The sequence below is a fragment of the Tenrec ecaudatus genome, chromosome 10 (assembly GCF_050624435.1).
Source record: "Tenrec ecaudatus isolate mTenEca1 chromosome 10, mTenEca1.hap1, whole genome shotgun sequence".
Taxonomy (NCBI): Eukaryota; Metazoa; Chordata; class Mammalia; order Afrosoricida; family Tenrecidae; genus Tenrec; species Tenrec ecaudatus.
Window position 1 is genome coordinate 38,204,789 of NC_134539.1, and position 14,710 is coordinate 38,219,498.

General features: G+C 39.0%; 1 protein-coding gene across 3 annotated transcripts in view; it reads right to left on the reverse strand.

Moving 5' to 3' along the window:
• TEX10 (testis expressed 10) overlaps positions 1–14,710 on the reverse strand; it is a 69,433-nt gene that overhangs the window by 23,328 nt on the left and 31,395 nt on the right. For all 3 annotated transcript variants that reach the window (XM_075560228.1, XM_075560227.1, XM_075560229.1), the window contains exons 2-5: positions 10,638–10,826; positions 8,380–9,092; positions 7,763–8,006; positions 4,078–4,190 (exon numbers count right to left, since the gene is read on the reverse strand). In XM_075560228.1, coding sequence (XP_075416343.1) covers positions 4,078–4,190; positions 7,763–8,006; positions 8,380–9,092; positions 10,638–10,817 — 1,250 coding nt within the window. In that variant the 5' untranslated portion in view covers positions 10,818–10,826. The remainder of the gene's footprint in view (positions 1–4,077; positions 4,191–7,762; positions 8,007–8,379; positions 9,093–10,637; positions 10,827–14,710) is intronic.

Below are 14,710 nucleotides of genomic sequence, written 5' to 3' on the forward strand. Positions count from 1 at the left end.
TTCGTTACAGAATCAGTATGGTTAGAGGCATTAAGTTAGGGTGCCCACTACTCAGCTCATTACACATTGTTTGTAGGCACAAAAAATAGAGATCCTTATAACCTTGTCTGATAATCTTAGGAGTAATTTGGAGAGAGAAGGGATGTGAAAAACCTAACATATTAGAAGATTTTGTCTGAAAGTAGATTGTTTTCATTTGAATGGCAGTCACAGACTTTGGCTCTGCTTCTACCTTATCATCTAACTTAAAAGAATCACAAATTTCTCCTGGTCACAATTTCCTAATGTTGAAACAAGACTGGCTTAATTTTACGATTAACACTAAGTCCGTTTATTTATTCTAGTCAGACAAATAAAACTTTTGTTCAAAGCTTGACAGGTATTTCAAAAACTCAAAATAATGTTTTAATAAAAATAAATAATTTTAAATTGAACACATACTCATTTCAAATACAGTAGTATATACAAGGGTAGAGCCTATTTAGTTCCTATCTAGAAATATATAGGGTTTGTATTTGGCTGCTAAACACAAGGTAAATAGTACAAAAACACCAGCGATACATGCAAGATGAGGCTTTCTACTCCCAGACAAGGACAGTCTTGGACACCTAAAGGGGCAGTTCTACACTATCCTAGAGGGTTTGCTATGAGCCAGAAACAACCCCATGGCAGTGGATTTGGTTTTGAAGGTTGAATAAAATCAGACATTAAACCAATGGACCAATTTTAAAGAAAAAATATCATATATACTCGTGTATATGCTGAGTTTTCAGCACATTTTTAATGCAGTTTTGTGGTAAAATTAAGTGCCTCGGATGATATTAAGTAGGTCGGCTTATACTTAAGTACATACGGTAATCCTGCAGTAAAGTAAGGATATAGTAGCGAAGAATCACAAACACAAGAGGTTCTGAACTATCTAGGCATCAAATAGGGCTAAGAACAACAGGTGAGGCTGGAAAGGTAAAACAATACCATATTATAAAATTGGGGGCCAAGGACAATACAATGAATTTCTGTAAGAAAGGGAATAACATAATTGAAAGTTTCTTTCAGGTGGATGATTCTGTGGATTAAAGGAAAAAGAATGAGAGCTACAAGATTATCAACAAAGCAGCAGTTACAAGGATACAGCAGCGACCCAAAGCAAGAGATAACAAAGGTAAGGTCCCAGTGTTATACGCTGCAGAGAACAAGGCATTTATAAGGAATGCTTAAATGTATACATATGTGTTTGGGAATTTTGAGGTTGATGGTACTAGAAATGACGACAAAGAAAGATCCAGAAAACAAATTCTACTCTTGAAATGTTGCACTAAGAGAGACTTTTCTAATTCCAAGCAAAGATGGTCAACAGACATCTCCATTCAACCAAGACACTGGAGGCAGAAGTCTGAACAACATATACATTTAGGACGCATCAATACAGAAGAACTAACGAGAATTCTGTAAGTGTATCAAATTAATGCATTGTAGGAAAAAAATGGATGGCAGCATCCTCAAAATATTAAAATCTAGAGGTAGATGGGAAAAAAAATCACACCAAAAATGAACACAAAAGAAGTCAAAAATATAAAAGAATAAAGCACATTCATTTACAAAAAGGTTAAGTAGACAAATCATCCTGGCAGAGGAAAATGCAAGCAAATTTTCTGAGCAATGAGGTAGCAAACAATTTTCTAGAATCCTAAGAAAATAAAGGGTTTTGAGAATGATGATGGCTCTCTCCTTCCCTCCTCTCCTCCCCCCAGAAAAAAAAAAGAATGATGATGACAACAAATGTTCAAGTGCACTTGACACAATGGATGGATGGATGGATTGTGATAGGAATTGTACGAGCCCCCAATAAAATGATTAAAAAGGAAAAAAAAGGGAACCTTTTTGTTGTTTTTAATTAACAGAACCTGATTTACATAATTATTGGTAGGAAGTAATTCCAAAAGCGTATGTGAAAAGAAAGCCAAACATCCAAACTTTTCTCAGAAACTAGCCAGTTATTCTGTGACCTAATGTTTCACATGAAAGATGGTTTATCAGTTGAGCTCACAATATCACCATCTCAGCCTCAAGTTAAGTTCCTTTACACTTTTTATATTCTAGCACAAATGTCACTCCATCAGGGCCTCTTACTCACATGCAAGATGCCCTATTAGCTACTTTCATATACTTACTATACTATTACACGAAATCTTCCTTCATCACATTTACAATCAGACACTGACTTAAGAAGCATAGGAATCTCTCCCTCACTAGACAACACCCACCCACGATTATTTCCTTTACTTTTGAATGCTTAGCAACTAGTACAGTGTCTTACACATATGAAACATATAGTAAGTTTCTTGATGGTAGTATAACCCATAATCTTGGATAATTTACTTGTATTTAATGATATACTAAGTGTCAAACATCCTAACCATAATTTAACCTCATTTTTATGAGACCCCAGATTTAAAATTCTTGGTCTAATCAGGAAATTGTATGAAGGGGAAATACTAACATCTTACTCAAAAAGTATCTCCTGATTCTCTGTCCCCTCCAACCTCATCTCACAAACTCCCTAAATTAATCTTTATAAAATAGTTTTTCTCTGACCAAAGACAATGCCAAGAGGATCACAGCTGAACTCCAGAAACAAGGAGTTTCCTGTATCAATACAAGTGATAAACAGAAACCTTATCTGACCCAAGTATGTCCCACGCTCTCCACTACCTAATTCTATAGCTTTCTTAAATGTGATTTCCTCGTATGATCTCCTGACCTGTGTCATGTCTGCTGAAAAACTCACATTCATGCTCAAATTCTCTTCAGATACTACTCTCCAATACAGCCTTGTCTGTTTATCGCAACAAAGTAATCTCTTCCTCTGCGTTCTCTAGTCCCAAGTGTACAGCTCTATTGCTACTCATATACTAGGAGCTTTTGTCTCTTGGTGACAATGCCACCCCTTGCCCTTCTTCAGATCACCAGCAGTTCATGGTGGTAGTTGCAGGTGATACCAACTGAGAGTTTTCCTAACAAAACACCGGCATCAGCCAGCTGCATGCAGTCCCTGTGTAGGGCTCGCTCTCCTAGAACTGTTAGCACCAGGTGAGGTCGGTCCCACTTTTCAGCATTTCCTCTTTTGACTCCACACAGCCCTTACACTTAGTTTCTTTTTCTATGATCCCAGTCCCAGTGATAGTAGTTGTTTCCATCAAGAATTACCGTTCCCATTTGTCTTTTTAAATTCTTCAATAGCTAGCCGCTAAAACCCCTGGAAAATGATTTAAAAAAACAAAAGCCTGGTGTAGTTTCTGTCCTCTGGCTATACCTTGATGGACTCTTTCACCAGAATGAATGACTGATTATCTCTACCACAATACTTTGTTCCCAGTAAGCAACTAGTTGTCAGTGCGACACTGTAGTCACTTCTGAGTACATCTTTTACCACATGCTTAAGGAGTCACAATGATATCATCCCTTTGATATATTTAAGAACACTGACAGATGTAATCACAAAATACAAATTTTGATCATTTGAGGCAAGTACAGTTTTAATTTTCTACTTTGAACACATGTCATATTTCATTAGACAACTTGTTCTCACATTTATCTACTCCAACTTAGTTTGTACATATAAAATAACTTCTAGGATTATAACTTTCAAATTTCATTTTTGCAACCTGACACCCTTTTCCATTGGTTTGTTTTAGAAAGGAGAACTGTTTTTCTACACTTCCTTCAGGTTACTAATATTAATTTCAATATCAGTTTCTTCATGTATACCATGAAAGAACTAGTTAACTTACAAAATATTGTTTAGCTTAAAATTCAGTAATTAAATAGTACCCCATCCAAGTAAAACATTTCACACCTCAACTTTACTGAATTTAAATTGATGTAATGTAGCACAACATACTTTAATTTAAAAACACAAATCTGAAATCTTAAGGCTCAGGATCAGTCTTCAAACTGCTAGTTTTATTTTTTTATAAACACTGACAAGATCCAGATTAAAGTGAATTGTTTTCTGGTAACTTCAGGTTCAAGTGTATCCACGTTTCAAGTCTTTATAGCAGAAAAGAATCTAAATACCTTTTATTTGTGTCTTTCCTTTTGTGCTTAGTTATTTCTTGTAAGGCATAAGGAAAATGACTCATAAAGTGCTGTTTGAAATCAGTAAGGTAATTCTTTCGAAGCCATGACTCCTATTAAAATAAGCACAGACCAGAAAATCTATAAAAAACAGTCACCTAAAATTATCAAAAATGCTTTAAACAAAAGTTAACAACTTACCAGTATTTAACTACAAACTTTACCTTATATAACTTCTGCCCATGATATAATATATACATAAACCTTAACATATTAACTGTATTAGCATCCACAGATCATTTTTGTACTCAAGAATGATTTATACTTACAATTTGTCTGCTATTTAAGATGGAGGAAAAGGGAAGGTAATTAAGTTTCTCTTCCTTTTAATTCAATTTGAACCAATAAACTCAAAAACCCTACCTCAGATGGCCAGGGGCTAACAGCACACTTTACTTTCTCATAATCATACTACACCCTCATCAAGATCAAATTTCTGCTTGTTTTGGCAATGAACACTGAGACAAAAAGGTTCAACTGTAATCAATCAACGGCTATCCTAACAAGGGAACAACATGGGACCCAAAATGGTAGTGAGGGGGGAGTGGCAGGCCTGCTGGGGAATGATCAAGGGTAAGGTTGCGTAGAGAAGAGGTATAGGTGTAGCCGAGGTGGGGACGGAGGATGGTAGTGGGGCAGGAGGAAAGTCAAGGGAGAGGGAGGAAGGAGCTGGGAGTCAAGGGGCATTTATGGAGGTCTAGACAAAGACGTGTACATGCAAATATATATATGAGGATGGGGAGATAGATCTATGTGTCCATATTTATGTTTAGTATTAAGGTGGCGGAAGGACCCTGGGCCTCTACTCAAGCACTCCCTCAATCTATGAATACTTTCTTTTATTAAATTGGCACTCTACGATGCTCACCCTCCCGAGACAACTGCTGAAGCCAAAGCGGGCGAACAAGTAAATGTGTTGAAGAAAGCTGATGGTGCCCGGCTATCAAAAGAGATAGTGTCTGGGGTCTTAAAGGCTTGAAGATAAACAAGCGGCCATCCAGCTCAGAAGCAACAAAGCCCACATGGAAGAACACACCAGTCTGTGTGATCGCGTGGTCCCGAAGTGATCAGTTATCAGGCATCCAAGAACAAAAAATCGTATCATTGGCTGCACACCTCCATGATACGATCGCCGAAGACAAACGGGTGCATAAGCAAATGTGGCGAAGAAACCTGATGGTGCCCGGCTATCAAAAGAGATAGTGTCTGGGGTCTTAAAGGCTTGAAGGTGAATAAGCGGCCATCTAGCTCAGAAGCAAAAAAAGCCCACATGGAAGAAGCACACCGGCCGGTGCGATCACGAGGTGCCAAAGAGACCAGGTATAAGGCATCATGCAAAAAAAAAAAAAGTATATATATATATATATGTATTCTTTATATATATATATATATATATATATATATATATATATATAATGAAGGGGGAAGTACAGAGTGGAGACCCAAGGCCCATTTGTCGGTCACTGGAGGTCCCCTCATAGAGGGGTTTAGGAGAGGAGATGGGTCAGTCAGGGTACGATGTAGTACCGATGAAGAACACAGCTTTCCCCTAGATCCTGGATGCTTCCTCCCCCAACTACCATGATCCGAATTCTACCTTGCAGGACTGGATAGGTCAGAGGTTGTACACTGGCGCATATGGGAGCTGAAGGCACAGGAAATCCAGGGTGGATGATACCTTCAGGACCAGGGGTGTGAGGGGTGATGCTGGGAGAGTGGAGGGTGAGTGGGTTGGAAAGGGGGAACTGATTACAAGTATCCACATGTGATCTCCTCCCTGGGAGAGGGACAGCAGAGAAGGGGGGGAAGGGAGACTCCGGATAGGGCAAGATATGACAAAATAACGAGGTATAAATTACCAAGGGCATATGAGGGAGGGGGGAATGGGGAGGGAGGGGGGGAATGGGGAGGGAGGGGGGGAAAAAAAAGAGGACCTGATGCAAGGGGCTTAAGTGGAGAGCAAATGCCTTGAGAATGATTGGGGCAGGGAATGTATGGATGTGCTTTATACAATTGATGTATGTATATGTATGGATTGTGGTAAGAGTTGTTTGAGTCCCTAATAAAATGTAAAAGAAGAAAAGAGAAAAAAATGATTAGGGCAAAGACTGTACAGATGTGCTTTATACAATTGATGTATGTATATGTATGAACTGTGAAAAAAAATTGTATCAGCCCCAATAAATTGTTAAAATAAAAAAAAATTAAAAATTAAAAAAAAAAAAAAGAATCTATATATAACCTCCTCCCTGGGGGACGGACAACAGAAAAGTGGATGAGGGAAGGCGTTGGACAGTGCAAGATATGACAAAATAATAATTTATGAATTATCAAGGGTTCATGAGGGAGTGGCGCAGGAAGGTGGGGGAATGAGAAGCTGATACCAGGGGTTTAAATGGAAAGCAAATGTTTTGAGAATGATGAGGGCAATGAATGTACAAATGTGCTTTACCCAATTGATGTATGGATGGATTGTGAAAAGAATTGTATGAGCCCCTAATAAAATGATTTTTAAAAAAAATAAATAAATAACAATCTATAAATTATCAAAGGCTCATGAGGGAGGGGGGAGCGGGGAGGAAGGGGAAAACAAAAAGGGGACCTGATGCAAAAGGCTTAAATGGAGAGCAAATGCTTTGAAAATGATTAGGGCAAAGACTGTAAGGATGTGCTTTATACAATTGATGTATGTATATGTATGGATTTTGATAAGAGTTGTATGAGCCCCTAATAAAACGTTCAAAAACAAAAAATGGCTATCCTATTTGAAAAAAGCAATCTAGAAACAATCCCTATGGATAGATAACGGCTAAGTAGCAATAATAAAGCAAGTCCTTAAAAAGACTCCAGTGTGTTTCAAAATGAAAATAGAGACACATGGCCTCCTTAGCTTTGTGTGTGTATACGGGCAACTCCAAGTATTCAAACTTGCCCCCACAAGTCCTTGCAGAAACTTCTCAATAAAAAGTCTTATTCCTGCAGCTGCTCTTTTAAGTCTGCCAATAAATGAACTGAGACCAATTAATCCGAGTTTGTTCTTAGTTGTAGGGAAGCAACATAGCTAACTATGGATGACTGCACAACACTTAAAAAGAAAAAGAGCGGGCAACAATCCTCCCCTAAACAGGAGGCACATTTACTAAGAAACACAACTTTGCCATTAGCTTTCTAAAAAAAACCTGTAACCTGGAATTCACTTCAGTTAACTTTACTCACACCCTACCAAGGCTGACTACACCTCATCTACAGTAAAGACAATTTTTATAAAGGTTTTATGATTTTCTCTCCTCCGCCAAGGAAAACAAAGCCCACACACTAAGTTAGTGTGTAGCTTTTCTCTAAACAGTTTAAAACCGAGGTCTTCAGTTTGGCCTAGTCCTGTTCAACTTCATTATGTGGCACCAAGCAGAAGACTTAATAAAAAATGTAATAGGTAACTTAAAAACCAAACTGTTAGAGACCTTCCAGCAAACAAGTTTACAGTAGAGTCCTTTTTTAGGAGTTAGGAATGGGAGTCTAAGGTTGGGGGTTGGGGTGTTATACATAACCAATCTTCCTGAATTCAAAATCTAAAATTTATGATAAAAGGCATTACTATGAAAACAAAGCATCTATTCGTTCTCACCAATTTATGAGTTTCATCATGTTGTTTAGACAGTTTCCAGAGAAGGGAAATAATATTAAGAACTTGCTGCATAACCTGAAGAGATTCTCGCTCTACACCATTTCCAATGGAAGCAGCTAATTGTGGAGGCATAGCTTCAATCCAGCACTCAATCAACAATGGTATTATGATCTCGATAAATCCTTTCAAGTTTTCAGTAGATGACAGGCCTTCATCAACACCACCTAGTCCTCCAACCAGGTACCTAATAAGCAATGGAAATAAATTAATAATTGTTTAATTATGTATTATTTCACTTAAACATTACAAAGCACCAGAAAAATGAAACACCATGAACTGATAATTACGTTGATCAAGGCTAATAAGAAAAATAAAATTCTAAAATGACAAAGCCAACAGCGATTATCATGTTACTTCTCATTAGGCTTTGCTAGAAATGAATACATTAACATACTTTTAAATGACTTTTCCCATCGGTAAATAATAAAATCAAATCATGAGTAACTATATGAAAACTGTACAAAAGACAACTGCATGTCTTCCCACCATTAACCATCAATGGTCAGCAGTTATTAAAAGGAAAACTGAGTGTGGACATAACTAAAAATCCTTCTTACCGTAGCCTGAACTGTGAACTGACATTTGGCTGTGAACCCCCATTTTCATAAACCTGGATGTGTTGCTGGTCGTTGGCATGTTCTTTCCAGTTGATAAAAATGGAGCTGCTAGTGGCCTGGGGAGTTTCCTTTTGTTCCTGAAGTCCTTCACTTTCTCTCAACCTACTGGATCCATCTGCCAAGGCCTGAAGGAATTTACTGAGTCTCACTAAAACTTTCAGCCTCCACTGCTGGGAAGTGAGTCTCCGATTAGGATTTACAGAAAGTATCCAAGATTGGGATCTGTCTCTATTTATCAGTCCTTTGGACAGCTGCTGATGAGAAATAAGTTCTACAAAATTCTTAAGCAATATACTGCTACGGCCAGTAATTAGAGCTGGGTATTGTTCCAGCAGAATGTCCAAAACTTTCAACGAGTCCTCCTGAATTCCTTCAGTAATGTGAGTCATGGCACTAGAGAGATGGGCACTTACCAAAGGAAAAAATGGAGAAATTTGTTCAGCTCGTATTTTGGGGGCCAGGAATTGAAGAAGTTGAACTGCTGCTAATCGTACATTAGCATCTTTATCTGTAAACACAGCAGTCACTTCACTTAATATGTTTGAAAGGTGTGCATCAATTAGAAATGAGTACTGAGACAAAAGGTCTTTAAGTCCAAGAAGAGCACTCTGTTTAACCCCAGCATTGTAATGATGCATCTGTGACAGCAAATCCTATGAATGGAAATTAAAATATAGGTTTATAGGTATATCTGGTTGAGTACACAGCAAGTCACTTTCCAATACACAAGTTAACCAAAACAAGGCTAATAATCTGATGCTCTTTGGGAAAACTAGTTCAATAAGCACTATAAAAAATACAATTTATTAGTAAAAGCAGAAATTATTTCACCTTCAAAAATTCTAGCTAAGTAAAAATATAATTTGTCAGAATTTTATCTTTCTTAAAATAACCTGCATGCATACTAAGGAATATCTGTGCACCCCATTACAGTAAATGAATTTATAGTCTTAATTTAACAGGTTCTTTCTCTTTACTGAAAGAGTCTTTCTATGCATGTGCTAGTTATTCACAGTATAACATTCAAGAATTTCTCGTGTATTTTACATAGCTTAAATATATATTTAATATGAATATAACTTCAAATAGCTTCTGGCATTATTTAACCTTCAAAGTGTAAAGAGCAAAGCAAGCGAGCACATCCACAGAAAGCCCTGGACACAGATGTTTATACAAGTATTATTTACAGTAGCCCAAATCTGACATAACCATACAATGGAATACTATTTGGCAATAGAAATGTTGAAGTACTTTTCTGATACATCCAGCAACCTTAAACCTTGAAACATTACAATAAGCAAAAGACTAGTGACAAAGGGCCATACATTGATGTTCAACTTATGTCAACTGTCCAGTATAAGCAAGTCTTGAGAAAGTAGATTACTGGAGGGTTAGGTGAAGACCAGGGAATGATGGAGTGGCTATAGGCTTGTGAGAAAGAAAGAGTCTCAAAGTAGATTATGATGACGTTAACTCAGGAAGTATATTTGAAAACTTTTATTGCATATTTTAAATGGATAAATTTCATAGTGTGTAAATAATGATAAAAATAAAAACTCATTGCCATCAAGTTGATTCCAACTCACAGCAACCCTATAGGACAGGGTAGAACTGCCCCTGTGGGTTTCCAACACTGTAACTCTTTAAGGGGGAGGAAAGCCTCATCTCTTTCCCAAGGATCAGCTGGTGGTTTCTAACTGCTGACCTTAGGAGTAGAAAGCTAACACCAAGCCACTGTGCCACCAGGGCTCCTCTATAAATCTTGTTAAGACTATTTTAAGATGTTTACAACAAACAATTTTTCAAGCTTCAATTAACTCCAAACTTTATGATGAGTTTACAATACACTGTGTACCAGGAGGATTAAAAATTAATTCGATCCTATCTTGTTTCATTAAGGGTTCCAGCCCTTTAAAAAGCTGTATCTACTCATAAATAGCTGGAAAATTGAAAAGGACACTTCATAAATATAAGTAAAAACTATTTCCAGGTGGTAAAACAAGTCATTAAGTAAGTATACTGTAAACATGGAATACTTCTGAAGAGGTGGGGAAGGCACAGTGATAGAATGAGATTTGAAATACTAATGAACTTCAATCCCTCAGCAAACCATTCACCCTAAGAGTTAAAACAACTTCTCACAAAGAAATAATGGTCTTGATTTCTAAAAAAAAATTATCTAACAATGCATGAATTACCTTTATGTTAAGTTTTCTATTGTTTGTTGGAAGTGTTCCATCCTCTTTAAGTTGCTCAGGGAGATGTATAGTCTTTGTTTTAAAGTTTGTATCAGTAGCATTTTCTAACTTGGGCTTCTTTTTACCAACTTTTAGTTTTACTTTTTGAAAATCATCTTGGCGTTTTCTTTTTTTGGTCATTATTGATTGCTGTAAATGAAAAACATTTTAAAACAATAAAGACAAGACTAAATAATAAAGAATTTTAAAACCTCTGGCCTTCCACATGGAAAGACCCAAGTTCAATCCTTCAGCAATACAGACGTCATGTGAAGCCATTTGTCTGTCAGGGGAGGCTGAACGAGTTTCATCAGTTTTCACACTAACACAGACAAGTAAGAAGAGACTCTGGATCTACTACCAGAAATCAGCCAATGAAAATGCTATGGATCACAAGTACACTCTGCAATTGACCAGAGAAGGCTGAAAGACCCAACAGTATTTTATCTCATTGTACACAGGGTTGCCATGAGTCAAGAACTAACCAGATTCAGCTAACAATGTTTCTTTTAAACTAGGTCAACAAGGAATATACCAAAAGATTAAATATTAAAAAGGAAATTCAAGAACTAAAGAAGAAAAATCATTCCATCAACAAGTCAAGAAATCCTGTAAAGGATATAATTAACAACACATTAATCACCTTGCCACCTGTTTTTTAAAGTGCTCTATTTCTTGCCAATTTGATAAATGCATATATAATACTTAAGCAAATGGGGGGGCACTTCAAAAACTTAGTGGAAACACACTATTACCTTTAATTCTACTTTTTAACCAACTTTCATTTATGTGTTATATTTTTAGAATCCATAGTTCTTCCTTGGAGAGAAGGTGAGCCAAGGGTTGGCACAGACCTGGTAGGCACACATCTAGCTAGTATCTATCTGCTGGGATTGGAAACTCTTGTTCCCTAGGGGGTCCCCGAGAACCTCCAGCAAAACCAAGAGCAAAGGCTGAAAACAAAAGCATTACATAAAGTGACCCACGATGGAGTCTGGAACTTAAGCTGGATGCCTGAAAAATGGGGAGGATTCAGACTTGCAGCAAAAGAAATATTGTATGGGAGGAAGAAACGCATTTCAAAGGCATTTTCATGGGCAAACGAGACTAAATATTAGAAGCTGGGATAAACATAGTACAGGAAAAGGTGAAGATACCATTGACTTGAACACAAGAGCTCAGACTAGAGATAACAGTAAACTATCAAAAGCAGCAACAACAAAAAAGAATATACAGGAACAAAGGGATAAGAAGGCCAGCTCATGTCCCAATCTTCCTGCCACACTCTGATCCCAATGCTACTTTAGTCTTTTCTTCCTGTCCTACACCTGACTCAAAAGCTTCACCCCTAACTTTGTCCCTAACTCATCTGTCAGTCACAAGAAAGCTCTACCTAAACACAGATTGGACCAAGGCTCCGAGAGCGCCCTACTCCCTATACACAGGTAAAAGCTCCTCAGCATGGCATATTAAGCCCTTCCAAGTATAACCCCAAACTTCCTCTCTTTATACAAATCTTGATCGGAAAAATAGCCTTCTCAGTCCAGGACCGGGCTCTGTATTTCCGGCAACTCTTCCACCCACTCCAAATATGAATTGTGCCTTCCACGATACATTCACTGGAGAAGTAACTCAAGGGGGGAGAAGGGGTGGACTTCTATCATAATTATCCTATTAAACTATTTTTTAAAGTCACGATGTTCATGACATGCTGTAAATATTGAGTAAAACACAGGTTTGCATTACCACAAATCAACAAAATAGGTGGTACTAAGATTAACCAGCCTCGATCCCCAGAAATCGAGAAGCCTATGACAGTACATCCAAATCCACATAACTGCCGTCAGTGTCTTCCTTACTAGCTCTCTATGAGGAAGTATTTGGTTACCTAAGTTAAGTAAGAACAGAACCGTGAGCTAAACTCTCATCTCGACTCTGCCAGTGTCTAGTAAATTTAACAACTGTACCTCAGTTTTTAATCTACAAAATGAGGATACCATCAAGTACTTCATATTGGTATTCTCGAAGACTATTTAAAGTATCATGGACCGCCAGAAAAAATAAGAGGATGTACAATCTTATAGAAAAGAAGATGGCAAGACTCTGTCTCGCCCCTGGGAAAGGCACCATGCTGGGTAAAGGAGAGGGTTAGTGAGAAGATAGGCTGACACAGTGGCTGCAGCAATAGACTCAAACATCACACTGGTGAGAAGCACGCAGGAGAGGACCGGAGAGGACCGGGCTGCCTCGTGCCTCGTGCACAGGGTCGCCTTGAGCTGGAGCCCACTAGAGGGACCCACACAAGAGCACACCTGGTGAGCGCTAGGATGAGTGAAGAATAAAGGAATTGGTATTTGCAATGCATCAGAAGTGTCCCTGGTCTAGAGTAAAGGCAGGGAACAACCACACAAAAAAAGAAGTGTCCCTGGCACATTATTAAATTTAAATAAGCACAAACATGTATGTTTTCTAAATAAACAAATCTCTAAAAGTTCTCAGCCAAGCAAAGCAAAGAGAAAAGTACTTACTTTGCCAACTACTGATATAAACGCCTACTACATGCCAAGCACACTATGCATTAACATCTCATCTGCACAAGGTGGGGGGAGGAAGGGGGTTCTAAACCCATTGTAAAGACGTGGCTTGAAAATGGTTCATAATCGGTCCAGCATTGTCCAAGGCTTCACACACAGGACTGAGGTTTCCAAGACAAACTGTTACATATACTGGAATTAACCGGGAGACTGGAAGGCTGAGTAGCAAAATGGTTTGCTGTTTTTTCAGTATCCTGGAACTCCAAGTTTTCACCCACTCTTACTTCGTTATCTTAGTCTTAAAAAATGAGCAGGTGAGGGGAGAGCAATCCCCCCCAAAAAGAAAACAAAACCTCTCTGCCACCCAGTCGCTGCCAACTCATACACAACAACCCTGCAGGACTGAGAACTGCCCCTGTGAGTGTGAGACTGTAACTCTTGACAGGAGGAGAAAGCTGTCTTTCTCCAGAGGAGCGGCTGGTGGTTTCGAACCGATTGCTGTTAGTAAGCAACCCAACTCCTAACTACTAGGGCACCAGGCCCCAAAAGGTTGCTACCCACCTGGCCTCCATTAAAAGAATTGTTTTTATTAAGCAAGCACACTGAGTTCTTCTTACAATTTTATTACTAGCTGAGAGTGGCTATGCTATGAGAACAAATGGTAAAGGATACTCAATGATGAAGAATTAAATTCACCCCTGGCTGGGCCCCCATCTTGTGGGGCTTTCTAACCCCTACTCGATCTGCCTCGACACATCCTACTGTCAAGCTTTTAGGGGAACTTATCCATTAAGCTAAGGCTTTCCCTCCATTAGGAAAATTTAGGGTTGCCCTTTGACGTCCAGGTTTGCCAAATTATTTTTACGGTACACAGAGAACATTTTTTATATTCAAAACTCTTGGTTCTGTTAACAGACAGTAAATTCTGTTATAGCCTTTCAAAAACAATGGTTTTCGCAGCACATCAATCCAACAGTGCGACAAAGCCTTTTACAGTAGCCAATAGTGCCAAGATTCTGGGGGTAACTCAGTTTCACAGATCTGTACGCCCCAAAAGCTTTAAAAATGAATTGCAGATACTCCTGCTAATTTCGACATGGGGTATATATGAGCGTAATAGGATGGCCACCGAATTCCAACTACGGGAGTTTGCCGCCTTTTCCGCCTCAATTCCCAAGCCGCTTTTCCTCGAAAAATCAAGGTGTGAATGCTGACCACTGTCGCACTCGGAGAATTTCCTCTCCTCCTACACGCACTGCTAAGCGCTGCGGAGGGGATGCACACGTCCGAGAGAACCAACGCCGCAGCTGGGGCGGAGCGAGACCCGAGGGCCCGGCTGGGGGCGGAGGCCCAGACAGACACCTGGGCACGGCCACCCCCTCTCCCCACCCCCGGGCTCCGGCCACCATTCCCCTCGGGGCGAGCCTGTGGGTTCTGGCCGCCAGAGTCGCGGGCGGGGGGGCGGCTCAAACGGACACCCGCCTGCCTGAAAGTCTCGCC